This window comes from Parasteatoda tepidariorum, chromosome 8 (assembly GCF_982258835.1).
Source record: "Parasteatoda tepidariorum strain Cologne lab strain chromosome 8, Ptep-v5.0, whole genome shotgun sequence".
In the NCBI taxonomy this organism is placed as follows: domain Eukaryota; kingdom Metazoa; phylum Arthropoda; class Arachnida; order Araneae; family Theridiidae; genus Parasteatoda; species Parasteatoda tepidariorum.
The window spans coordinates 53,781,532-53,808,154 of record NC_141762.1 but is presented as its reverse complement, the minus strand read 5'-3'; the positions used below and the strand labels follow the sequence as shown (position 1 = coordinate 53,808,154).

At 27.5% G+C, this 26,623-nt stretch overlaps 2 protein-coding genes across 2 annotated transcripts in view; both read right to left on the bottom strand.

Moving 5' to 3' along the window:
• The window catches only part of LOC107454398 (sodium channel protein para), a 226,289-nt gene that overhangs the window by 65,145 nt on the left and 134,521 nt on the right, over nt 1–26,623 (bottom strand). Inside the window, exons 3-5 of the mRNA XM_071181380.2 lie at nt 2,527–2,732; nt 2,040–2,168; nt 779–870 (exon numbers count right to left, since the gene is read on the bottom strand). Coding sequence (XP_071037481.1) covers nt 779–870; nt 2,040–2,168; nt 2,527–2,732 — 427 coding nt within the window. The remainder of the gene's footprint in view (nt 1–778; nt 871–2,039; nt 2,169–2,526; nt 2,733–26,623) is intronic.
• Nucleotides 7,844–10,660, bottom strand: LOC107454410 (uncharacterized). Its single transcript, XM_016071607.5, has one exon. The coding sequence runs from the start codon at nt 10,314–10,316 to the stop codon at nt 8,961–8,963; it is 1,356 nt and encodes a 451-aa protein (XP_015927093.3). The 5' UTR covers nt 10,317–10,660; the 3' UTR covers nt 7,844–8,960.

The following is a 26,623-nucleotide window of genomic DNA, read 5'->3' as shown; positions in this document are numbered from 1 at the left end:
GCCAATACTTGTAAAAGGCTCTAAGACTTTGAAATAATGAGGAACTTTCTGTATTTATGTAAATTTACAGAAAATGAACAGCAATCAGCTACAAATGTGAAAAAAAAAATTGTTTGAAGGGAAAAGAAGAGCGTGTAGTCAAACCAAAATTTCCAAATATTTTAATTAAACAAATGTGCTTATTCATACATCTTTTGCATTGCAAATATTTTTGCATTAAGTACATAATATTTTTTAATTCAAATTTTTTATACTTATTTAAAATTTATTAATTTTCAAGACTATTAATTCTTTTTATTACTTTCAATACATTAAGTCAATATTTGATATTTTATGTTGCGCTGCATTTATTCTTTTCCCATATCTATCATTCACAATGATTGGTTTCATGAGAAAGAATTGGTCGACATTCTATAATTTGTCAATGGTAAGATCTTCCCTCAGCACCAAGTCTGAGGTCAACTGCTAGTATAGAAACAAGAATTGCGTATTTCAAGGAAGGTAGCCTCTCTTCGCTCTAGGGCTAACACAATTGACCGAAGAAAAAGATTCGAGGAACTGAGCCAAAATCTGTCCTATACAATGACACTACCTCGTTACAATAGTCACCACAACCTATTTAGACGAATGGCTAGGGGAGTTATTACTCCCCTAGCCATACAAGACAAACTATACTGTAATAGTAATAATAATAATAAAAGACAATCATCAACCGTTCTTTAAAAATTGTGCAAACTCTAGTCATATAAATGTATAGTAATATAAACATTTAGCATACCTGGAATTATAGCTACAGTTTTTAAGGCTCTGAGTACACGAAAAGTTCTTAATGCACTCAAATTTCCTAAATCTACACCCATAGTAACATATCTGGAATGACAAAAAATAAAACATGAAACAAAATATTTAATTACGATCAGTTCCCAGGTACATGAAGTTCAGTATGATTTCAAAAAAATTTATATTACTAAGAATAAATAAAATTCATGACTTATGTAAAAATAGTGTGCAGCTTAAAAAAGGATTAGCTTTTGAGGAAAAAAATTATACTGTTAACAATTTATAAATTAATGCAAGATATTAACAATAAAATACACTGGAAGTTATAACATTCATTTCTAAAAATATTAATGAAATAATTAATGACAGAGCTTGTGTGAGACTAATGTATTTACTTGTAAAATTAGAATGACGGTAAAAATTTTATAACTCAATTTCAATAATTTTACATTTTTTACTACGAACTTAAATATAAAATTTAATAGTAATATAATTCAATTGAAATAACATCTAAACTAAATATATTTGTGATGATGAATGACTAAAACATATCCATATTCAAAGAAAGCTAAGCTACTATTATTACAGAACACACATACTTAACATATAACAGTTTAGAACATATTGTGCGAATGAGGATAGGGGGAAATTTGTATATTTGAAAATAAAAATGTTTTTTACTGTAAAATAAAAGTGTCGCATTACAATATTTTTTTTCAATGTTAATTGAAAAAGAAATTTATATGTCAATTTATTTTCATAAATTATCGATATTGCAATATATTTTTATTCCAATCATATTTAATATACATGCTAGTTTATTCAAGAATTTCATTAAGTTCAATAAATAAAAATTTTTTTTTTTGTTAATGGAAAAAAAAACTACTATCAAAAAATTTCAAAAACAACTCTTTACTTTTTAATATTTTGAAAAAGTTGTTCAATAAAAAAAACCCTTTAATTTTGCAAGAAATTTAAAAAAAAAAAAAAAAAAAAACTGTGTTTCTGGGGAATTATTTGCACTTATTCCCATTACAACAGACTGTTAAAAAACAATAAATTTATTCCATTTTGTAAAAATCAGCAACATTTTCAATAGAAAATGTTTGGCAATTTGTCTTTAAATTAGCCAAAAAACATTATAAAACCTTTTGGGTTTTCAGAAAACTGGATATCCTAAGCATATGAATATGTGCACAGAAGGAAAAGAAGAAAAAAAAGAATATAATGAGCAAAAAATTGTTCCAAAAGCAACTTACGCTAAGGCAATAACTATAAAATCCAACCAATTCCACGGATCACGAAGATATGTGAACTTCTCGAGAATAAATCCCCTAGCTACCACTTTGATGCATGATTCAACTGTATATATTGATGTAAATATTGTTCTGAAATGGAAAAACAAAAAATTTATTAAGATTGTGGACACTAGAGATACACCAAATAGCAATTTTATTTAACACCAATAATTCTGCCACCAAATAGCTAATTTTCATCAATAACATGCTAATATTTATTAAATACTTTATTAAATGCAAAATATTCTCATTTAACAAAACCATAAACAAATTGGGACAGTTTGAGGTAAAAATGTCACCTACCTATACATTTTATCAAACGTTGGGAAAAAGGATGAAACAATTTTTAGCTTCTTATCTTTATACGAAATAGGAAATAAAATGCACAGCAAATAGAAAAAGTTTGATTATGTTTTGAATTACTAAAATAAAAGAGAAATTAACTTACTCAGAACTTTCAATTGTATCATTGCTAGGCATTGTCATGAGCACACAATTTACAAGAATAGTAACAATGACAAAAAAGCTGAAGGCAGGATGAACAAGAATGTAGATGGCAATGCGGCGCAAAGGGTTGAATGGAGTAAGAATCCACATACTCTTAGTAGCGCTGAATCGAAAGACGTCTTTTCCTTTGCTAATAATCATAAATGTCTAAAAATAAAACAAAAACATTGTCAATTATACACTGATAATAGAGTATAAACATCATAAAAAGCAAAGGAAATAGTAAGCATTCCTGCAACAGCCCATTCTGGGCCAGGATGATCATGGAGGTTAAGGCGCCAACATTTTGTAACCAGTGTCATGAAGGAGGCAATTGGTCAGCATTGCACAAAGACTGCTAATACTTTCTGAACAAGTTGGTTACCATTGGTCTGGAGCTGGGTGGTTTCACGCCCCAACATTCACTATATATTGTGAGTTGTAATTAAATTCCCAACACACATTTAAACTATTATTCAAGACCACACTTTTGGTGTTCAGTTTTTAAACAAAAGAAAAGCTTTCAAAGGTCATTGGTTGACTGTTTGCTGCCAAATGCATTTAGAATTTTTTCCTCTAAGCGTTTCACAAGATTTGAAAGATTTTAAATTCAATATTACCAGGGGTAATTTTGAGCCCAACTTAAAATTCCTGAAAATTTCTTGAGTAAAATCATTAATGACGCATGTCAAAAACCTTTATAAATTTAAATGTCTAATAATAATACAAATTAATGTCTTTATAAATTTAAATCATTGATATTTTTTAAACATGAAATTCTAAATAAATTATATGCAGCAATATTTAAATTAATAATTATAATAATAAGTATACTTTTATCTCTAATCACATTTATTACTTTAACAAAAAAAAAAAAAAAATATTTACAAATGAAAGAGATGCCAAGTATAAATTCCAGTTCTTATATTTTTAAATGAAATATACTAGAATTTTTACACATAAATGTGATTGATGATTTCTTGAAACTTCTGGACTTTGGATTTCTAGATCGCAGTTAGCGAAAAATCCGGATTTTTTCAAGAGCACAATCATCTCTGTACAACTAACATGTCAAAAGCAACATTAATACATATTATATTATTCTAATGCATTAAACACTTAATAATTATGATTTAAGATGAGTAAATATTTTATCAAAATATCAATTTACTTGTCATACTTGAATAAATGTTATTTGAAACAAAATAAAACTCTTGATTTAATTTCACTGAAAGGAAATCACTACTCTTTGCCTTTTATTAGTTATACAATAAAGTTAAAAAAACAAACAAACTTAACATGTTATCACGTTGCTCTTCGATTGAAAACAAATCTGATTTCATTCTAAAGAAATGTGCGTGTGTGTGTTTAATTATCACACACAAAAATGAAGTAAAACAAATACTGCTCTTACAACAGTCATATAAGTACTATCTATATAAAACCAAGCTATTGCTATGTCATTAAAATTTCGTTTTCCAAAATGTGTCTTCGAGAAATGTAATTTAATTTTTCAATATAGAAGAATATTATGTTTACGTACAGAGTTTAATTACTAAAGGCATTAATTAAAACTACAAGTCTCCAATTTACAGGTCAGAAAATGAATTAGATTAAAAAAATAAATACTTTTATATGAAAAAATTTAATTGTGTAAAAAAGTTTTTAGAACTTATGCAATATAGATCAGAAAAACCATTTAAAAATTTAAATACATTATTTTAAAATGAACATATTCTTTTTTACTCCTAAATTAGATTCATAAATCAGAAAAACTTCTATTGATTTTAATTTAAGTTTCAGTAATCTATGTGCTAATATCATGTGCATTTGGTATTATTTCTTTGTATCTTCTTATTACACTGCATTGTTTGGTACAGTTAAGATGTCTAAGGTATTAATTTGTTTTAACATTGTATTATTGAAAAAATCTTTAAAATGTATTATAGTTTTGTTGTTGCATTTCAATAAAGGTATAAAAAAATCAGCAATATCTTTTATTTCTTACATTTTAACAAAACACATACAGACAGTAAAGTTAACATTAACATTACAGCTGCACAAAAAAATTATAACACATAATATTAAATATTTACAGAGCCTTATATCAAGAGATAAATTAATGTAAGAATTATGAACTTGCTTAAATTACAGAAAATCTTAAGCTCTTAATAAAAAAAATTCACTTTCCACAGTAAAAAGCAAAAATTGCCACATAAGATTTTTTATATTTAATATTACCGTAGAATAAAACAAAATCATAATACAGTAGGGAACCGATTATCCGGAACGATCGGGACCATCGCTATTCCGGATAACTGATTTTTCTGGTTTTCTGAATCAATACAAAAAGTCGATTTCTTATTGTTAAACCCAACTAAAAAAGGCAAAAATAGTTCCAAAATGGTAAACATCTGTCAAAAAAGAAAGAAAAATCCTAAAATCTTATGAGGAAAAAAAATGTTTTTTTAAAAAAAAAATGGCGGGACAATTTATCGAATTTCATTCCGGTTTTTTGGCTTTCCGATTTCCGGATAACGGGTTCCGTACTGTACTTAACTAAAATCAACAGGCACAACTCATTTGTAATAAGATACGTTTGAAATTCTCCACACACATACACGTGTTTAAATATTTCTACAATTATTGCTTTCCCTATAGTCTTATAGTGTTACTACAATTAGTATTTTTTCTATAATCTTATGAAGTAAAAACTATTAATAAAAAATATATTAAAGAATTTCAAATGAACAGTCATAAAACATATCACTATCAATTTTCTTTCAATAAAAATAATTTTGAGATCTTTATAGGCTATTATTAAAAAAAAAAAATAAAGAAAAAAGTTATATTTACAAATGAAATAAAAATTAAACAGTTCAAATTTAATTATCAACACATAACAATTTAAAATTTTAATAAAAAAAATTGATGCCAGTTCACTTAATTCTAATATCACTAGGTTTTTTGGGTTTCATTTAAGAACTATGCTTCTCATTTTTTAAAAAAAATATTTAGTAAGCATGTACGAAAAGAAGTCTTAAATAAATAGCTTATAAAATTTCAAACCTATATCATGAAATTTGTACAATGAAGAAAAAGAAACTTTATATATTAGACCATTTTTCAATAAGAAAACAGTCTTAAAAAGAAATTAAACAAGCAGACTTAAAACCCTTAACAATATGTAATCTACCAGGAAAAAAATATATAGCATTAAGATTTAAATCCTAAATTTTTAAATGGAACTTCCCAACTCAATCCAACATCTTTACCCAAACGGCAATTACTTAATAAAATTAAGTAGATTCATTTATATATGATTATAAATTGTTGTAATGTTTTTAATCTTTAAATAAAATAAATTAATAATATTTTTTTTCGTTATTCATAAAAGCTTGGTGGAAGCAAGTACCAAGTCATATTTTAAAATGGTCTGAAATTTTGTTATAGTCGACTATATGAAGAGAATTTTTATACTATAAAAGAAGACAACTTTTAATGAGAAAATGTGTCTCGTACAGTTTCCATTATTTAAGTTGATGTTTCTAAATTCATTAAAATGTCACTTTGAACTTCTTACACTAAGCTCCTCATATACCCTTTTTCTTAAAAATACATAACATAGTTTGTATTAATTATTTTCTATGAAATTTTTTTTTTTATATATACTTATTACAACTGTATTTAAATATTAGATTCCAGCAGCAAAATGAATAAGAAATTGATAATTTCAATGTTTTTATACATCGGATATGTTTTCATAATTTCAATGTTTGTAAATATTGGATTCAACAATGTTAAACCAATATTTACATACTGAAAAGAACACATTTAAAAGAGTTAGTGAACATTTACCTTTTAGCTATTTAACTATATTTATATAAATTATCCAAAGTTGACTTTTATTTGCTTCTATTAATTATTGAAAACATTTCCATGCTCAAAATATAGTCTATCAACTGATTGGACGAAGTTGAAAGATATAAAAATGACTAAAATTATAAGGAGTTTTTGATCCACCCACAACCCACCATCTCCTGAAAAAAATAACCCTGGCTCAAATGGGTTTTAATCAACATAATCAAAATCAACCCTTATCAGGGGTATGTCCAGGCCATATTTACTACCGCTTAGCAATACCTTCACAAATTTAACTTTACAAAAAAATTTTATTTTTGTATCTCGTAAGAAACGATAAACCCATATTTTTGTGTTGACTTTTTATTATAATTTTTCACAAATTATGTCAAAATTTTCACAAAATAGGTACTTCTTAGAAAAACTTAGACAGACCCCTGCTTATATCAATTGTTATTTTTTGTTTGAGTTATAAATATTAATGCATAACACACAAATATTCATAATTCTACTTTCAAAACTCAGTGTATTTAGATAAATATGTATGTAACTTTGAATTAATACAATAATTTTTCTTACTTAAGAAAATTATATAACAAAAGTAAGAATGTGATTTGAACAGGTGCAAAGTACAAGATGGAATAACTTTTTCTTTCTCTTATCTCCTTAATAATTAAGCCTTCAAATATGAATAAAATAAACATATATAAGTATAACAAAACATTGAAAATAATTTTTTAATTCTTTTCAAAAGAATACTTTTGTTTTATAAAATATACAAAAGGTATTAAAATATTTTGCTAATGAATATATTTTAATGCAACAAAGTAATAATTTAAATATAAATATTAATTAAATTTCAAACCATAATAAAATACTGAATAATTAATGATGAAATTACTGATAACTTATTTTGCATTATAAATTTTATTTAATAAAAGTTTACATGATTGATTGGTTATTTCGTTATTATAACTAATCAGGGGTCTGTCCACGCCAAATTTACTACAGTTTAGCGGTACCTTCACAAAATCAACTTCAGAAAAAACGGTAGTTTTACAAAATACTTATTCTTAAAATTTCATTTTTGTGTTGACTTTCTAATATAATTTTTAATTTTCACAAATTATGTGTAAATTTTCCAAAATAGACACTTCTCCGAAAAACCTAGACAGACCCCTGCTGATTCTATATACATAGTTTAAAGAGCAATTAAAAAAACTATTAAGAAAATTATTAAATAAAAAAAACTATATATTTTTTTAGAAAAAATAATTCTTTTATTTTAATATTAAGTTTTCATTTCTAGTCAAAAAAAGAATTAATTTAAAAACGTTTCATTAATACCAGCATAAAAAGATTGTAATATATTAAAATAAAAGCTTTTTTTGTTTATAACTTAACTTGTTTCCTTTTAGTTTAAAATTAATATCAACCTAAAAAAAGTTTAACTAGGTAATATCTTAGACCCCCAAAAAACACAATAATACCCTTTAGAGTTAGGTTTTTTTAAACTCTGTTGACTATTACATTTCACAATCAAGCAACTTTTTTTTTTGCACTAAATTGATATTACATTTGTTAAATTAAATAGGACAATATATGAAAAACCCTATTAATTAAACTATTAAAAATACACGTAATTTAGTTAGCACATTTTGGAGTGGATCCTAGAATATCACACCATGTGGTGATTTTTTTAAAATCTCAACAAACTAGGTTTCCGGAAGATATTTCTAGGAGATTATTTTGAAGGTGCGATAACACCACCAAAATTCTTAAACCTGATTGGTTATTTTACATGTACACCGACGCCAAAGGTTGGATTTCATTGGAAAAGAGGTACAAGGGTTTATTTTGTTGCCATTATCGCACCTGATCTCTTGCTGTTAGAATCATCATTATTTCCCAAGAGGTGGGCTATCCTAGGATTTTACCCACATTTTGTTTAAGATGGGGGAAAAAAAAATTCAAGCTCTAAGATAAATTTTCAATTCACACAATGATTGATGGTAATATTATAAATATGAATAAATTATACTTTGTTATTTATTCTAGAGAAACACATAATTAACACACAGATAGATAAGTTGTTCAATAACCAGCAAGACATGAAATCAGGGAAGCTAATATTTACTTTAAAGTGAAAAAATTAGTTAAGCACTTCTATATCGATATGAACTGCTATAAAAACATTTAAAACAAATATTAGTAGCTAAAAGTAAAATTTACAGGATTTATTTTTAATCATTCAAAATGCTAAAAAATTATTATAACTAGAGATTAATTATTTTTAATTTATGAATCATTACAACATGAAGAATACCATAATAAAATAATTAACTTCCAGAGGCTTTAATAATAAAATAATTTCTTCCTTGTTAACTATTTTTTTCCACTAACTTGAAGATTTTAAGTTTACTGTTGCACATCGAATAATACACGTTTTAAAAACACTTAACTTCTCAGCTTCAGATAATAAGTATATGAAGTACCAACACAAAAATAGAAAATACAGAAAGTAAAAATTCTCTTTCAGTTACAGTCCTCACTGTTGTCTGATTCAAGCTCATTGTTTTGCTCTGCTGATTCACTAACACACATTTCACTATTATCAGACACACTATTAGATGTTTCTTGAAGAGAAGAACCCTGCTCTTGAGGTGGTGAACATGGCTCTTGAAGTGGAGAACAGGATCCTTGATGAGGTGAACATGTTTCTTGAAATGGGGAGCATGGCTCCTGAAGTGGAGAACATGGTTTAACATGTTCTTCACTTGAATCTATTACATTAGCTGACTCATTATCAGCTTCAATGGCTTCAAAACATTCTCGATTTGGAGAGTTCTTGGTAACTTCGTCACTTTGAGAGATGACTTCAATTTGAGGACTGCTTTCAACAGATTCCAAAGGTGGTAAATCAACAGAGGCAGAACTATCAGCTTCCCTAATATCATCAGAGTCATCATCAACTGTATTAGAATCACACTGTAAGTCACCACATGACTCATCATTGTCCTTTTTTGATTCTTGTAATTCTTCAGGAACATTTACTTCCTCATTATCCATAGAAACTTCATGGAAGCTATCTTCATCTGAAACATCCATAGGATCTGAATCATCTTTGGCTTCTGCAATATTACCCACAGATTCTTCAGCGGTAGGTGTTGATCTATCAAACTCAATTTCATCTTGAGATTCAACACTTTCAGATGTTGATATGAAGTTGCTGTCCATATCCCGACTGATACACATACTAGAAGCAGAGGGAATGCATGCAGCAGTCGGAAAGACATTAGCGAAATTTTCTAAAAGAACATGACTGGAAGAAGTATTCATATTAGATGAGGAAACACTATCACCACTTTCGCTTTCATGACCATTTAAAGTATCATTATCATCTCGAGGAGAATCATTAATCATGCCATTGACAATTACATTGTTATTGACATTATTATTATCTCCTTGACCACCAGTGCGAGGTTCAATTGTGCTAACAACAAGAACATTTTTTTCAATGCCTCGCATGTATTTATCTGTGCGGTTGTAATGTTTCTGAGGATTGGTAACAAGCTCGCATAATCGTTGAATAGTAAACGGTGCACTTGTAAATGCATCCAATGCTTGAAGAATACTCTTTTTAAGATTATCAAAGTTAAAAGTTTCAAAATTCGGCACAGGTACAGAAGTTTCTACTGGACAAGTTTCGTAAAATTCGTCGACAACGACTTCAAGTTTCTTTTTTAATAATGGTTTTAGTTTGCACCACGGGAAAACAATTTCGCCATTCTTAGCAATACGCTGTAAATATTCCTCTAATAAAGGATTTAATTCTGGTTTTCGTTCAAAATCATTCAACGCATCCAGCACACTTTCTGCATTCCACTCCATCCTTGAGCTGCTGTTTATTTTATTAACTGTTTTTAATAAACAAAGTCTAGTTTTCGTAAATCAACAACACCAGAAATCAATAAAATATTTGGGGGAAAGACAGCCAGTTACGGTTGTGGTTGATTAAAATTAAAGCACAGGCTTGACACTAGATCCATTCTTCACTGTAAAGCCGTTAAATAAAATTTGTTCGATGAAGTATTTTTCAGTATTTCTTATCGCATCAGCGTAACAAAAATACCCACAGTAGTATTTTGATATTAAAAGCAAGGATTCATTGAAAGCTTCGAGAGGAAAGGAGAGACGCTAAAGGCAGATCATTCTCCTCCTATCGAACTATGACGTAGTCCGGATTCTTCCATAGTTGAGGTAGGGATTGGATAGACGCTCGAGCGCTGCGACGTTGACGTCAGTCAGCGTCCCAGCTCCTCCTTTGAATGGGCAAAGCCAACTCATCATGTAAGCAACCTTTATGAGCAACTACTGAGCAAACGAAATAATAAATTGATAATCGTAATCGAATTTAATCACGTTACTATTTACGAAATATTAATAAATTTTTATTTTGCTTCGAAGTAAACAATTTTTTTTCTGACTGAGAAGAATCTGGTTTCGGTTTCGATTTTAATTTTGGTTCATAAGCAATATTTAGGGGAAAAAATATATAAATAAAACTACAAGAAAATAAAAATATGATTTTACCTATACAATTTAATATATGAAAAATAAATAAGTTTTTAAGGAATCTCTCTATCAATTTATTTAAAAAATAACTTTTTCCCCCTTGAAAATATGGATATATTTTTTCATGTTTATCAATGTGTTCCAAGTTTTCTATTTTTTCTTTTTCAAAATAAATTAATTTATTAAATGATAATAATAAAAAAACGTGATCTTAATACAGTAATAATAATAAGATGAATTAAAAGATTTCGCCAATAATGGAAAAGATATTATTATTTAATCAAAATTATTATTATTTCTTAAAAAACTATAATTAAAATTTGTGTAGAAAAAAATGTGACAAGATCAAATTTGCATGCATTGTGTTCAATTTACAACAACTGACAACTTTAATGCTTTTCATAAAAGTCCTTTTTCAGCACTGGTAGTAGAACATATGTTTTCAATCGAATATATTCCTCAACTTATGAATTTCATTTCCGATTAAGTAAATTAAAACTATGATTACAAAGACATCAGGTTTTTATTTTTAAAGCGATGCACTGTAATTATTTAAAGTTTTGAAGGTTTAATTTTTTTTATAAGTATATGCGAAATCGAATTATTAGAGGAAAAATTTATTCATGGGTGTTTCTTTATTTAGCTTTTCTTTTTATCGAATATTTAACAGATTAAAATAGAGAATAGGCAGAAAACATTAAGTTATCAGATACTTTTTTTTCCCTTGAATTTTGTAGCTCTGAAGTTCAATCATAAGCGAAAAAATTTATTCAAGAGTGTATGTTCCTTTTTTATAGACTACTAAGCTGGACAACACAAAGAAATTGTTAGCAAGCACATTTTTGTACAGAATTTTGTTTGATAATTTGACCCCTTTACGAACACATTTATTGAATAATAAAATAAATAAGTAAGCCAACAAAGACATTTATATATTTCTTATTTTAAAAAAGCAAATTTTCAAACCTTGTTATTGCGAAAAAAAAAACAAAATTGCGTGTTAAAACTACAACCAGCATGCACATAAAATACGACATCGCTCATATACAGACATACATACATATACATACACACACATATATATATATATATATATATATATATATATATATATATATATATATATATATATATATATATATATATATATATATATATATATATATATATATATATATATATATATATATAAATTTCTTATAAATGTCTTTCAGAGTAATTTTCCATATTTAGCAGAGGAGTTAGTAGACAGTCACTATAGTAAATTGGAAATAATAAACTTTCGTGGGAAATGAAAGATTCTGTAATGTATTCAGGGCATTAGTGAAATTATGGCAAGACTAAATTTTAATGTTTTATTTTCTTAAAATTAAAAATACCATAGAAAATATCTAATTCATAACCTTTTTACTGTAGATCAGTGGCTCCCAACCTTTTGTGGACCATCGCCCTCCTCTTGGGGTTGGCTGACACATATCGCCCCTTTCTCTTTTTGTTCAAAAAACCATTCAGTGTTTGCTTGTGAGCAACCAAACACTGAAAATATGCAATGTTATTTGATTTTAATTTAAATTGTAATGCAAATAAGAAGGCACATTTATCCTGTCATTTTTATTAATTAAAAACAAATTGTGAATCTTTTTTTTTACCAAAAATAAATGATATTTAAAACGGAATAATCAAAAGTACATTTTTTTAAATTCATATTTTAATGTAATCAAGAAAACGTTAAACAAAATTTTGTAATGTTCTACAAATTTTGTTTTGTAATGCAACTAAATTTGAGAAAAAAAATGAAGATTGAGAAAGTACATTTTTACCACTTCAATGACTGCCCTGTGCTTGGTGTATTTCAAGTTAAAGCTTGAATGTCAGGTTTTATGCTCCTCAGATTTAAACGCGGGTCTCCCTTGAAGTAAATGTCCAACATATCTCTTTGCTTTGTGAGCAGCTGGAAGACAGAACTAAATCCTCTCTCCACTAAATATGCTGACGGGAACGAGATGAGAAGAAGCTCAGTTTGTTTCCACAATTGTGGATAAGTGTCCATAAGCTTTACCCAAGCTAACTCGTAACCGTCTTTTTTAAAGACGACTTTAGCCTCAGAGTCATACTTCAAATCTAAAATCTCAGTCTACAAAGAGGAAGTGAGCTTATCCACAACTTCAAAAGAGAAAGGATCGAAAATCCAATCCGGAATTTCTAATTTCATCAAATCTTTAAATCTTGATTCCATAACTGATCAAGGTGATCAATAAAAATTAAGATTTTATTTTCGAGAATCTCTTATTTTCGAGAATCTGCCATTGAACACTTTTTAAGAGTTGGAAGTTGCATTAGCTCTTTGCGACCAATGTTTGACTTATAGATATCAAACTTGGCGGTGAATGAAGAAATGATTCCCTTAGCCTTGATAATGTTCATTTTATTTCCTTGAAGTTTTACGTTGATTTCCTTCATTTTTTCAAGACTATGAGTGAGGTACGCAGTTTCCAACTTGTGTTGCTTCCAAACTCTCACTTAAAACAGGATCAGTGGTGTCGAGAAACTCAGTAACCAAATCCTGCAATTCGAAGAAACGGCTCAGTTTCCTTTTGAAAGCCGTCTCACAGCTGTATGTAGGTGCAGAAATTCGAAATCTTCATCATTTTCATGGCAAGTTCTCAGAACAAACGGTTATTAGGAGCATTAGCTTTTATTTTATTGATGCCAGAAATAACCAATTTTTCGCAGTCAAAAGTTGACGATGAATGACATAATGAATGGTGAGATAACTTCCGGTACTTCTTTTTTAAGGTGACCCAGAAACCCAGTATGACAACCAGACATGGTTGGAGCACCATCTGTTGCACAAGCACTTACATTTGTGAGGGGAATTTCTTTTACCTCAAAATAATCTTTGACCAATTTAAAAATCGTCGATCCTTTTGTATCTGTGTACAAAGTTCTTGTAAACAACATTTCCTCGTTAATCTCCTTACTCTCATTTATGAATCTCACGTAAGCTAAAACAGCTTTGTTATCTATCACAGTTGATTCATCAATCTGCAATGCAAATTTACCTTCTTTCAGAAATTTGACGAGTTTTGATTCAACGTCGGCGGCCATCTCATCAATACGCCTGGAAACAGTATTATTGCTCAGATAAACAGAGTGACTTATCAGATTTCCGCCAGCGATACCAAAACGTATGACGAAAACGATCCTGCACTTGAATTTTTTTTTAATTTTTAACTATCATAATTATTTGTCTACACCAGAACCATAGGTTTCATATATATTTTCAATTTCAATCTCAAATAGCTTTTATTATTAATATTATTAGCAATTTTTATCTTTTGAGTACTTGTCGCCCCCTGATCGCCCCCCTAAGGATTATCGCCCCCTTGAGAAGCTCTATCGCCCCCTTTGGAGCGATCGTCCCCAGGTTGGGAACCACTGCTGTAGATGGTAAAGAATGATTGTATTGCGAGCGCGTGCAAAAAAAGGATAATTTTGAATAACTTTAATGATCAGATCTTCAAGTTTAAGAACTCAATATCACTGTTTCTAGCGGGCGACATCAAATATGCTAAATAGTTATTGTAAACTCAATCATTATATCAAAAGTCATTCAGGGTTAGTCGTTATTATTAATTATTTTGTTAGTTAGTTATTTAGTAATTTTTTTTGCGTGCTGCAATTCTATTTCAGGGGGTGATAATAATTTCCCCCCGTTTTTAAGTTTTAAACAATCAATTGTGAAAAAATTTTTTTTATTGATTTTTTCAATTTTTCACTCCTATATTTTTCTAATATCTATTAACATTACTTCTTTAAGTAAATATTAGAAAATTGTTTTAATGGGAATTATGTTTCATTTTAATTTTCAAACATAAAACTGTGATTTAAAAATAATACGAAACCTAAGAATTTTAACTATCGTGCAATATATTTTTAATAAAAGATCAGCATAAATAAAATTAGCCTAGGCTTGTAATTAGTGATATTATCGCTTTACCCACAGTGCCCAAAGCACGAACAAGTTTTTACTGTTTTAATTCATTTTTAACTATTAGACCAGTGATTCTCAACCTTTCTGTTGTTGCGGCACACTTTTAACGATTTCGAAATTCGACGGCACACAATAAAAAAAAATTAGATTAAAAGTTGTTTAATTACCTATTTTACACTGTCTCAAATAGTTTGTGATAATAATTTTGAATGTGAAACAAAATAACATGTACTACAAAAGCACATTTATTAAGGGATTAATTATTTCTTTCGACCAATTTTTTATTAGTTAGTAACAGTTATTTATTTTTTTGCTAGTTATTAATTGTTAGCTTGTTTTCTGTAATTATTAACTGTTATTTTTTTGTGATTTCTTGTTAACTAGTTTTTTTGCTAATTAATAATTGTTAGCTTAATTTTTTTTAGTTAACCTTTGTAATTTGTTTATTAATTGCATAGCTTACTTTAATGATTAGCTCTTACAACATTTTTTAAAATTCTGTGTCATATACAATTTAAGCACTTCCATCTTATTTTAAGATTGTCAGAGACAATACAATTGCCGACAAAGATGTTCACGCGGTTAAAGCATGGAAAAATACTTTACTCATAATAAAAAAAAAGCATTATAATTTTTATTGTATCATTTCTAATATTTGGCGGCACATTTTAAGAATTTGGCGGCACACAAAAGTGCCGCGGCACAGTGGTTGAGAATCACTGTATTAGACTATTACTTGTAAGAATACGAGAAAATCAGATCCATCATAATGTACTTTATTTATTATTTGTGTAATTCCTTGATGGGAAATTCCTTTAAAATTTTAAAGAATAACGTTTTTACTACGTGCAATGATGTGACAAATTTTAATATTTTTATGCATTTAGAGCTATCCGCGCGGTATTTAAAGTCAAGTCCTGTAGTAGATTTTTAAAAGTAATGTGATAATCAATTAAAGTAATACCTAGAGCACATTCTATTGAAATATGTTGAAAATTGGCACGTTACAATTTAAAATGTATCAGTACTCTAAAAATATTCGTATGAAATGGAACTTAGTGGTTAAAAATTATAACAATAATAAATATAAATATTTTATCGCATTTTACCTAAAATTTTATGCCTGAATCCGAATAAAACCTTAAAGCTCCAAACAAGTTGAAAAATGTTTTATGCTATAAGACAAAAATAAATTAAAACGATACTAAAATCTTTGGACAGGTACAAAAAATAAACACTGTCTTTAAAACTTTAGTGTCTTTGCGCAATATTAACACAAACTAATTGTAATTAAAAAATTATAAAGTGCAAACATTAAACTAAATAACTAATAGCCACAATTATAAACTATATTAATACCTATTGATTTCAACATAAAAATCGTTAAGCAATAGTTAAAAAAAATCACTAAATGATTTTTTAAGATACCACCTACGCCGAAAATTGATAAATATAGAACTATTTCGTTAAATTATTAATAAACTATCTAAAGTTACAAACTTTTCAATAAAAAATTTTTTTTTGGGTGTTTTTTAAAGTAATAACTTTAATTTTGCTTTAAGTTTTGAAAAATTTAAGGAGCACGTTCCCCCCTGACGCTACGCCTATGTATGTTTGGAATCTATTATGATGAATTTGTGCACAGATTGACAAATGTTGTTGGCTATGAAAAAAAAAAAAAAAATCAACCTAAGTCGGTATTGTACGAGATTGACTCAAAAACGTGATTTTGAGTATGAGGATAAAAAAATTCCTGATGAGTACATAAATGAGTAAAATCACATTTTTAAAAACAATTTACAGCTTGCCCATAACTATTTCTGTATTTAATTACTTAGATTTCAGGTCTCAAACTTTAGGGCTCTATATGAAAAAGTTGAATTAGTAAGTATAAGCTTGTGAATTGATTTTGTTTCTGCTACAAGTAAGGCTTGCTTCTTCCCCAGCATATTTCGAACTTGTTGCTTTGGCAAAGTGTTGCTTTGCGAAATTCTTGTTTTGGCAAAAATTTCAAATGACTTTGAAATTTTTGCGAAATTTCAGTTCCTTGCGACTTTAAGACTACGCCAAATTTTCACTACGTATAAGTTTATTTTTTTAGGTGCTAATAAATATATATTTACAGAAATGTATATCTCTATGGTTCACTGCTAGTACTAGCAGATTTCGACAGTGAACTTCGTAGAAAATAGCCATTTTTTGAAGATTTCGATATCAAGTTGACCTTCGATGTAAAGGTCAGCTGAATGTGTTTTTGTCTCAATAGTTAGTTTGAACTTAGTGGAAAATAAAATTGCGGTCAGTGTCGTGATCCATTCGTTTCACAAACAGTATTGCCACTTGTAAATTGATATGTTTTTTTTCTTCAAAATTTCAGAGGATCTACAATTTTTGAGACTCCAAAACCTCGAGAAAAATGTTATCACAAAAATAAAAAAGCTTATGTCAAATAGTTTTACATAAAGAACGTATTAAGAAAATTTAAACTAAATTTAAAATGTCAAATATCCAACCCTGCCTAATTCTTGAAAAACAGGCTTTTAAACTATGACTTTACGTAGTGTAGGAACCTACAACTTCAGGGCGTTTGCCTACATAATATAAATTTACAGTTAATAATTGAACTATATTCCAAATATGTAAAAAGAACTAGTACTGTTTTTTAGACAATTGATTGCATTAAATAGACTTATAATATTTATCTAATCAAAAAGATTTATTATTTTATTAATTAAGTCGACATTGTTTTTTATTTTATAAAACCAAATATTTTATAAGTTTAAGTTGTCTGGCAAATCAATGTTGAATGCTAGGTGGGAACCAAAGTCAGTACAATATATCGGAAGGCACATTTTACATCTGTTATAAAAATATAAATTAATTGCATATAATGCATATAGTAAGTTGTATTATAATTAATTAATTACATTTACATTAAATTAAATTCGGACTTAATTTTGCACGCAAAAAGTATTCCATTTTTCAATGCATTTTTCTCTGAGTCGTTAACTAGTGTTTTTTTATTTTCTTTTTCCTATGGTTAATTCTCATGCACGAAGCTTCAATTTGTTGAAGAGGTTCGATGAATTACCATTAGTTAAAAATGCTCATTGATGTATTTCCATCTGTCCATACTTTATTCGAGAGTGATACAGGCTAGCATTGATATATTAAACATAAACAGCTTAAATGAAGAATCAAAATTATGATAAATAAAATAAATCTTTTATTTTTTAAATTATGTGGAGCTCCGAAGTAAAGATTAATATTAATTTTTAATATAAATATACACTATCAAATTATAATTTTGGAAAAGGGTTCATAGGGTGTGGCTGCAGGGTTAAGCCACCTCTGTCCACCAAGAAATCAAAAATGCGAGTGTCATGTATACGTTGGAAAAGTTTTCGTCAAGAAAAGTTAAGGAATCCATCCATTGGCTATTAATTGGTTTGCCAAGACTCCATTGCCAAGGCCATTTATTGCTAAGACTCATTTTCATAGCCTTACGCATTCAAATGTGTTGGTGGAAAAGAAAGCGTGAGAAATAATAAAAAATTTTAATGAACTCAAATCATTAAAAACCATAAAACGATTTTTAAATTCTATATATATTCTATATATATATATATATATATATATATATATATATATATATATATATATATATATATATATATATATATATATATATATATATATATATATATATATATATATATATATATATATATATATATATATATATATATATATATATATATATATATATATATATATATATATATATATATATATATATATACATATATATACACTACCGGTCAAAAGTTTGCGAAAATTTTGAAATCTACAAATAAAAGTTCTAAATTCAAATGTTCATAGAACTGAGAAAAATCATTCAAATTGCATAAAAATTTGATATGTTCTAAGGTGAACCCTCTACAGTTAATTACATATGATCAAATTGCAATACTTTGTTTTTTGCGAACTGAATCCAGCTTTTCATCATGAGTTGTTTCTATGGTGAAAAAAGATATTAAGTTTGAACGCTTGCCAAACTTGCAAAAAAATTTTTTTGTACTTTCTGCTAATAGAAAATAGTTATTTGAACAGTTCTATGTAAGCTCTCAAAATTTCAAATTGATTCGATTTTTTTTTGATGAAGTTATAGAATTTTGAAAAACATGTGTACTTCTCTCGATTTTTGAGCATTCCACATATGCAGTCTTCTGGTCTATACATCTTCTATCAAAGAACTTTTTAATTTTAATGTTTTCTATATTTTCAAATAATTAATATTGATTATAAAACAAATATTCTTATTTATTATTGTAATTATTGTTACTACAAAGAATTTATTATGAATATAATTAAAACAATATCTAATAGATGTCACATTTCATCGAAAATTTGTTTGTTCTTGCAAACGATGCTCTGATATTTGAATCGAAGTCAGTTATGGGACATTTTACAACAGGAATGAAACTCTATATCACTTGAAGTGATTAATGGTTTATTAGAACGAATACTATGCATATGTAAGGCTATAATAAAAGCAAAATGTGGATGGTTCGAGGAATCTAAGATTTAAATGTTAATTTATTTAATTACAAAATACGAATAAGAATATTTTAAATATTTGACCTGTTGTAAATAAAATAGTTTAATAAAAATGCAAATTTTTTATACTATTGTTATTATTTTTTAGAATTATTTATGTAATTATTGTTATAACTTTTTATTTTAATTTAATATAAAGTAAAAATATCACAACAAAACTAATACATGTAAGCAATAAATATAAACAATAATGAATAAGAGTATTTGTTTTATAATAAATATTAATTATTTGAAAATATAGAAAACATAAAAATCAAAAAGTTCTTTGATAGAAGATGTATAGACCAGAAGACTGCATATGTGGAATGCTCAAAAATCGAGAGAAGTACACATGTTTTTCAAAATTCTATAACTTCATCAAAAAAATCGAATCGATTTGAAATTTTGAGGGCTTACATAGAACTGTTCAAATAACTATTTTCTATTAACAGAAAGTACAAAAAATATGTTTTGCAAGTTTGGCAAGTGTTCAAACTTAACAACTTTTTTCACCATAAAAACAATCCGTGATGAAAAGCTGGATTCAGTTCGCAAAAAACAAAGTATTGCAATTTGATCATATGTAACTAACAGTAGAGGGTTCATTTTAGAACATATCAAATTTTTATGCCATTTGAATGATTTTTCGCAGTTCTATGAACATTTGAATTTAGACCTTTTCTTTGCAGATTTCAAAATTTTCGCAAACTTTTGACCGGTAGTGTATATATATATATATATATATATATATATATATATATATATATATATATATATATATATATATATATATATATATATATATATATATATATATATATATATATATATATATATATATATATATATATATATATAATACATAAATAAATACAAGAAAACACGAAGAAAGTTAAGAAAAACAATAAGTTTCTTTTATTGTGCTTAAGCTGCAAGTAAACAGAACTCATTAGATAAGTTCAAAATGAAGAATAAAACAAAGAAAAATTATAGACATATGAAGAAAAAGGGAGGGGGGAATAATAAGTAAAAAAATAACAAACAACAGTTTATATATATATATATATAAAAAAAGAAAAGAAAAAAGAATGAAGTTTCATTAAAAAAACCGGAAAAAAAAGATATAATCTTTTCTTCATCCCACACGATTATATCCGCAAAACAGAGTGCTTTCTGATATTGTATCAATAAAGCCAAAGCAAAATATCTTAATACAATAGTGTGAGGAGCACTCAAATTTTTTTTTTATAAAAATAACAATGAATAAAATAGATCACAAAAAGTAAAAATAACATGTAAAAACAGAAAATAAAATGAAATAAAAAGAAAAAACATCAAAAGGGGGCTATAAAGCAAGTAGCAAAATCAGATCAACTTACATGGACGAAATATTTTTCAAGAATGATTTAAAAATGTTTTCGCATCTTTTGTTTTCATATTTTGTAATCTGGCAATCTTTCTGTGAAAACATTTTTAAATCATTCTTGAAAAATATTTCGTCCATGTAAGTTGATCTGATCTTCATCGTATAATCTAAGTTTATCCACATCCCTTTTTCATCTAAACTTTAAATTATAAAATATGTATTTGGATCAAATGTAAATGAGTCTTTTTTAATAGCTGCAGAAGACTTTTATTCTCATTGTCTTGGCAACAACAGAATATTATCTAGACTCTTAAAAATTGTTTCGCAGTGTTTAGTTCTTTTTAAGTTCTTTTTTATTAGTATCTTTGATCATAAGTATGCGCACCGTTACAAACGCAGTTTCACAACTCATAATAATTTAATTTTTAAATGAAGAAAATGTTAAACCAATTGAAATTTTGTGCAGATTACAGGCACAGTTGGGCACTAATACCCTGTCGACGGCTTAAGTACGCAAATGGCACAAATTATTAAAACAATTAAGAAGTTGAAAACTTGTCTCATGTTCTTCGACCAAGAATGAGTCTTACGAGAGAGAAAATTGACCAAGTTCGTGGCCTTATTCATATTGACTATCAAGGGAAATTTCGTGAAATAAGTGTTATAACAGATATAAGTTATGGAAGCATGCAAAGCATAATTCATGATGATTTGGAATATCGAAAAATCTGAACAAGGTGGGTGCCAAGAATCTTGAACACAAATCAAAAGGATGCAAAAGACATTTTCAAAGGCCGTATAAAGCCGCAGGCTTATAACAAAAGTTTCAGACATTATACTGGGAAAAAGTTGAACATCTTCCATATAGGCTAGATTTAACACCTTCGGACCACTATTTGTTTGGACCCCTAAAAGGAGAAATGGGAGAAGTGATATTTTCATCCAGTGAAGAGGTAGAAGATTAAGTATATGGCCTACTTCGTTTTATGCAACTAAAACTTCCAAAACGTATTACAAAACTTTTAAAAGATTTTAAAAAGTGAGTAGAAGTTCGCAGTAAGTATGAGAAAAAATAAAATTTTTAAAATTAAAATTGTCATATATATTATTAAAAAAGTCTAATTTATATTTAATCCACCCTCGTGTTAATGGAGGTAAAAAAGAATTTGCCATTATCCCCCGGTGGTGAAGCATTTTTTTAAGATCTCTACTCTTAACTGTTTTATTTATTTATTTATTACTTTTTAATTATTTTTTTTAATGGCGGGCACTTGGAACTATTGAAAAATCTGCCGGACAGAAAGTGCCGGAACTGCTAACTCTCCTTTCGTTACCCACAGTGGGCACCTGTGGCCCAAGTCACACTACCACAATCCGTTTATAGGGCGGGTCACATTCACAAGCAAAGAAAGAACATAGAGCACAGATAGAGGGAAAGAAACATCCATGCCTTGCCCGGGATTCGAACCCAGAGCCTTTCTGATGCAAGGACAGTTCCCTGCCCCCTAGACAGGCCGGTCGGTCTACTCTTAACTGTAGAAGATAATAAATTGACGGCCACACTCCTAGGAAAATTCACTGTCTGCGTCAGCTATTATGTCAATTTTTAAAGTTAATTTTTATTTTTTATTTCATGAGCTACATTAGTAAGAATATGAAGAATGACATTGATGAAAATGGCTAAATATTGATTGTAAACTAATGCCTGTCACTTTAAAATTTTATATATAATTAACTCACTTTTTTATAAACCGAACGGTAGTCACATACGTATAATATATATGTTGTTCTCTTGTGACGTGTTCTTTGAAAGAAACTATTTTTGAATTAAATATTGAGTATTCATGAAATTATTACAACAGAAAGAACCCAAAAAGATAGAAAGAGAGTACTAAATTTCAAGGAAGGAGTAAGACATTGTGGTACGTGCTTTACCCTTGGGTGTGATATAAGGCTTTAATCCATACCACAGCCTTACTCGGTAATATTGAATTACTCGATCACTTAGGAGACGGGTGTAATCGCCACGTATTCTTTGTTTAGGGTATTTATTTCTTCGGAAAACAGAAAGCTGCTGATTTTATTATGATGTGCATTATTTAGTAGAAGTTGCAGTATTGCGGTGGCTATATGCATTCCAGCAAAAGTTGCAACAAAAGGATCACATCTCTAAGTTAAGGGCCAGCAGGTTGTCTGATTAACGTTTATGATTTTTGCCGCTTCAAACTATTTCGATTTAGGAGGTAAGGAAATAAAATTTTTCTTAAGTTTAAGAGACGCAAAGTGTATAGCTTAATGGATGGCTTTGAAATGGACGTTTGATGATATGATCTGAATAATAGTATAATTTAGGTCAGCAATAATAATAAAGGTTGGTTCCATAAAAAAATTAAAATAAAATTCAGTTTTTTTTCTATAATTAATACCAAGCATTTTAATTAATTTAAAAGCAGGCATGTTAAAATTTTATACGTTATAATAAATTCGCATTTATTTTGATGAAAATCTGAATATTGATCGAACATTATTGTGGCTGAATCTTATATGATATGATACAGTGAGATTCAAATTTCATATAAATCTACAGTGCCCGTTAAATTTATAGAAGCTTAGTGTTCTTAGCTTCACAAAGGAAAGTATCACTTTATAATTTTTTTTTCATAATTGAAAGTAAGAAGTGTTCCCGAAAAAATTGAAGTGAAAAGATGAATCATTCTTTAATTACTAAAGAACAGGTAGAATTTAAACTTTTCAAGTAATTAAAATAATATACAGCGCTTATTTATTTATCGTCGACCTTAGTTGAGCCGCAATTGAACCGCATCTGAGGTGCACAGTGGACCAATGTCTTATATATTCAAAATAATTATGATAATAATAACAACAATAATAATAAAAATCACGGTGGTCCATTTTTCCATAACAATTATGCACTTGCAACTCGAGAGGAAGTGAAGTGATTATGCTTAACCACGCGATTAAAATCAAATTTAATTGAATACCTGAAGTGACGTCACGCTGGATACTTGCAAGTGACGTCATCATAAGTAATTAAATCGTTGCATTTGTCGATTCATATGCTCAACAGGTAGGAGTTTTACGCCAGGTTCGACACACACACATGACGTCGCTTACATGCCATCCAATTAAATCTGATTTAAATTACAAACATAATCACTTCACTTCTTCTCGAGTTGCAACCCAACTGCACCACTTTAAAATTATATTGCATTGATTTGATAGTTGAAATTCTCCCTTATTCGAACTAATTATTTTTATTTTAATTCAAAAATGAATTAAATGTCAATTAAAATTCTAGAATATATACTTCTTTTGAAATATGCTACCCTGTCAGAAAAATTATTTCAGTGTTGAAACGTTGTATCAGTATTTTGAATGATAATAGTTTGCTAATTTGCCGTTAATTATATAAATAATAATAGCTCTAATTGAAGCATAGTTCCAAGTAATCAAGTTTAATATGTATGATCATTTGATGTAACAAAGCGTCATATTAATGTTGCAGCAAATTTGAACGATATAATGGTTCAATGAGCTCCAAAATTTTTAACTAATAAATTAATAAAATTTTTAAAATAATAGAAACGTTTAGAAAGCGGAAACTTCCTCACATTGTTAATTAACGTGCATGACTCTTAATCTTAAATGCAGTTGAGGAGTTTATATATTATATTGTATTATATTATATTATATTATATTATATTATATTATATTATATTATATTATATTATATTATATTATATTATATTATATTATATTATATTATATTATATTATATTATATTATATTATATTATATTATATTATATTATATTATATTATATTATATTATATTACATAATTGTAGAAAGTTATGAAGTGGTATTCTTAAAAAGCACGAAATTTTGTGTTTAAAACATGTAATGTTTAGTTATTTGTATTGAATTTAATTTTTCTGCCAGATCATTAAATAAGACAGAGTATGGTAAAATGTGTTTCGCTAGCAACTTTTAGCTGTTTTGCTGTTTTTCTAAAAACGATATTCCTGAATTTTCAAAAACATCGTTCACACCCTTCTTTCACTATGATTTTCAATTTTAAAATCCATAGTATTGAAATAAAATTTATTTTATTGAAAGCGATTGATTATGACTTATATAAAAGACACAGTGAATCTTTATTTTTGGGTCTGAATAAATTATTTTTTTTCTCCAAAATCATAGTAAAATTTGAAAATTTTACAAGGTAAGTTAAAATGTTTAGATTCAGTATGTTTTTATCTGGTAGATTAGGTTTCAAGTTACCATGAAAAAAAAGTTTAAAAACTGTGTCCATTGAAGTATTTTGATCTAAATAAATATTAATTCCTATTAAATTTTAAATTTTTATTTGTGTAGTTTGTCTAAATTTATTCTATCTTTCTGAAGTTTTTATTTTTAGAAGAAAAAAAATTATTATTTAAGATATTTTCTTGGAATTAGTAAAATAATTAATTTTTTTGTAGAAAACGTGCACGTAACGTGTCTATATAGCTGACTATAAGCGCTAAAATAGTGTATAAATACACTATTTCTTATCAATAATATTATTTTTAAAAACTTACGGTCTGTAAGAATTTATTGTTAATTTTAAATTTTTTCTGGATTTTACTTAATTTGCTTTTTTTTCTTTACATAAATCTTAAGCTACATCATTAGAATGAACAATATACTGTTTTCAAATATCGTTCGTAATTCTACTGTTTTCTTTGGAATTCAATATTAAAGCAGTCAATGAAATATCTCATATTTATAATTAAATACGTTGACGGGTCACTTCTCGGGTCTTTCAGTGACCCACGTACCATTGGTTTTCTATCCCTGGCATAGATTATTATTATATAGGGTGTGCCTCTAAAATCAAGTCTGATATATAGACTCTGGTTAATTTTAAGTGACACACCCTGTAGTTGAAATTTATACTGAACGACTTGTATGTGAAATCAATCATTTACCAACAACTAATTTTGAATAACTGTCGGATTAATTTATAAATAGATTGTATACTATTTGGTTCCTATTTATTCTGGCATTATAGAATACTGTAAATACTTAAATTGGTTATACAACTGGAACTCTTTGGACTTGTATTATTATAAGGGTAATTCTTTGCAAATAGGCTAAAATGATGTAAACGTAGATTACTTAATATTTTTCTATAGAAAAATGAATTCGTAATTTGTTCAAGATTTGTTCAAGATTAAGATGTTTTTATTACATAATCTCATAAGTTTGAAGAGTTATTAATAAGTGTTCTAATTTTATCTTATGGGATATTAATTAAGAATTATAAATTGTTATTTTAATTTTATTTATAGGTTTAAACTTAAAAAAAGCAAATATTCATTCCCTCATTATTTTCTTATTCCTTCACATTATCATTCCCTCACTATGAGCAATTTTTTGAAGGATTGTGTCCTATGTTTTTAAAGACTAGTTAAAATACTAGTTCTTTTGCTTTGTAATATTTTTGAATTAATTAAGTTCTGACATATATTTATAAATATATTCCTTAAAATTATTATTTTAAATCTGTTTATTAGCAAAAATATTATTCCCGCACCATGTTCTCTAACTTTAATAAAAACTTATAATATTTTTAGTATTTTTTTAAAACATTAAGCGAG

What these genes read in the sequence shown, in the direction of transcription:
- LOC107454410 (XM_016071607.5), bottom strand. Translation starts at nt 10,316, where the DNA reads ATGGAGTGGAATGCAGAAAGTGTGCTGGATGCGTTGAATGATTTTGAA.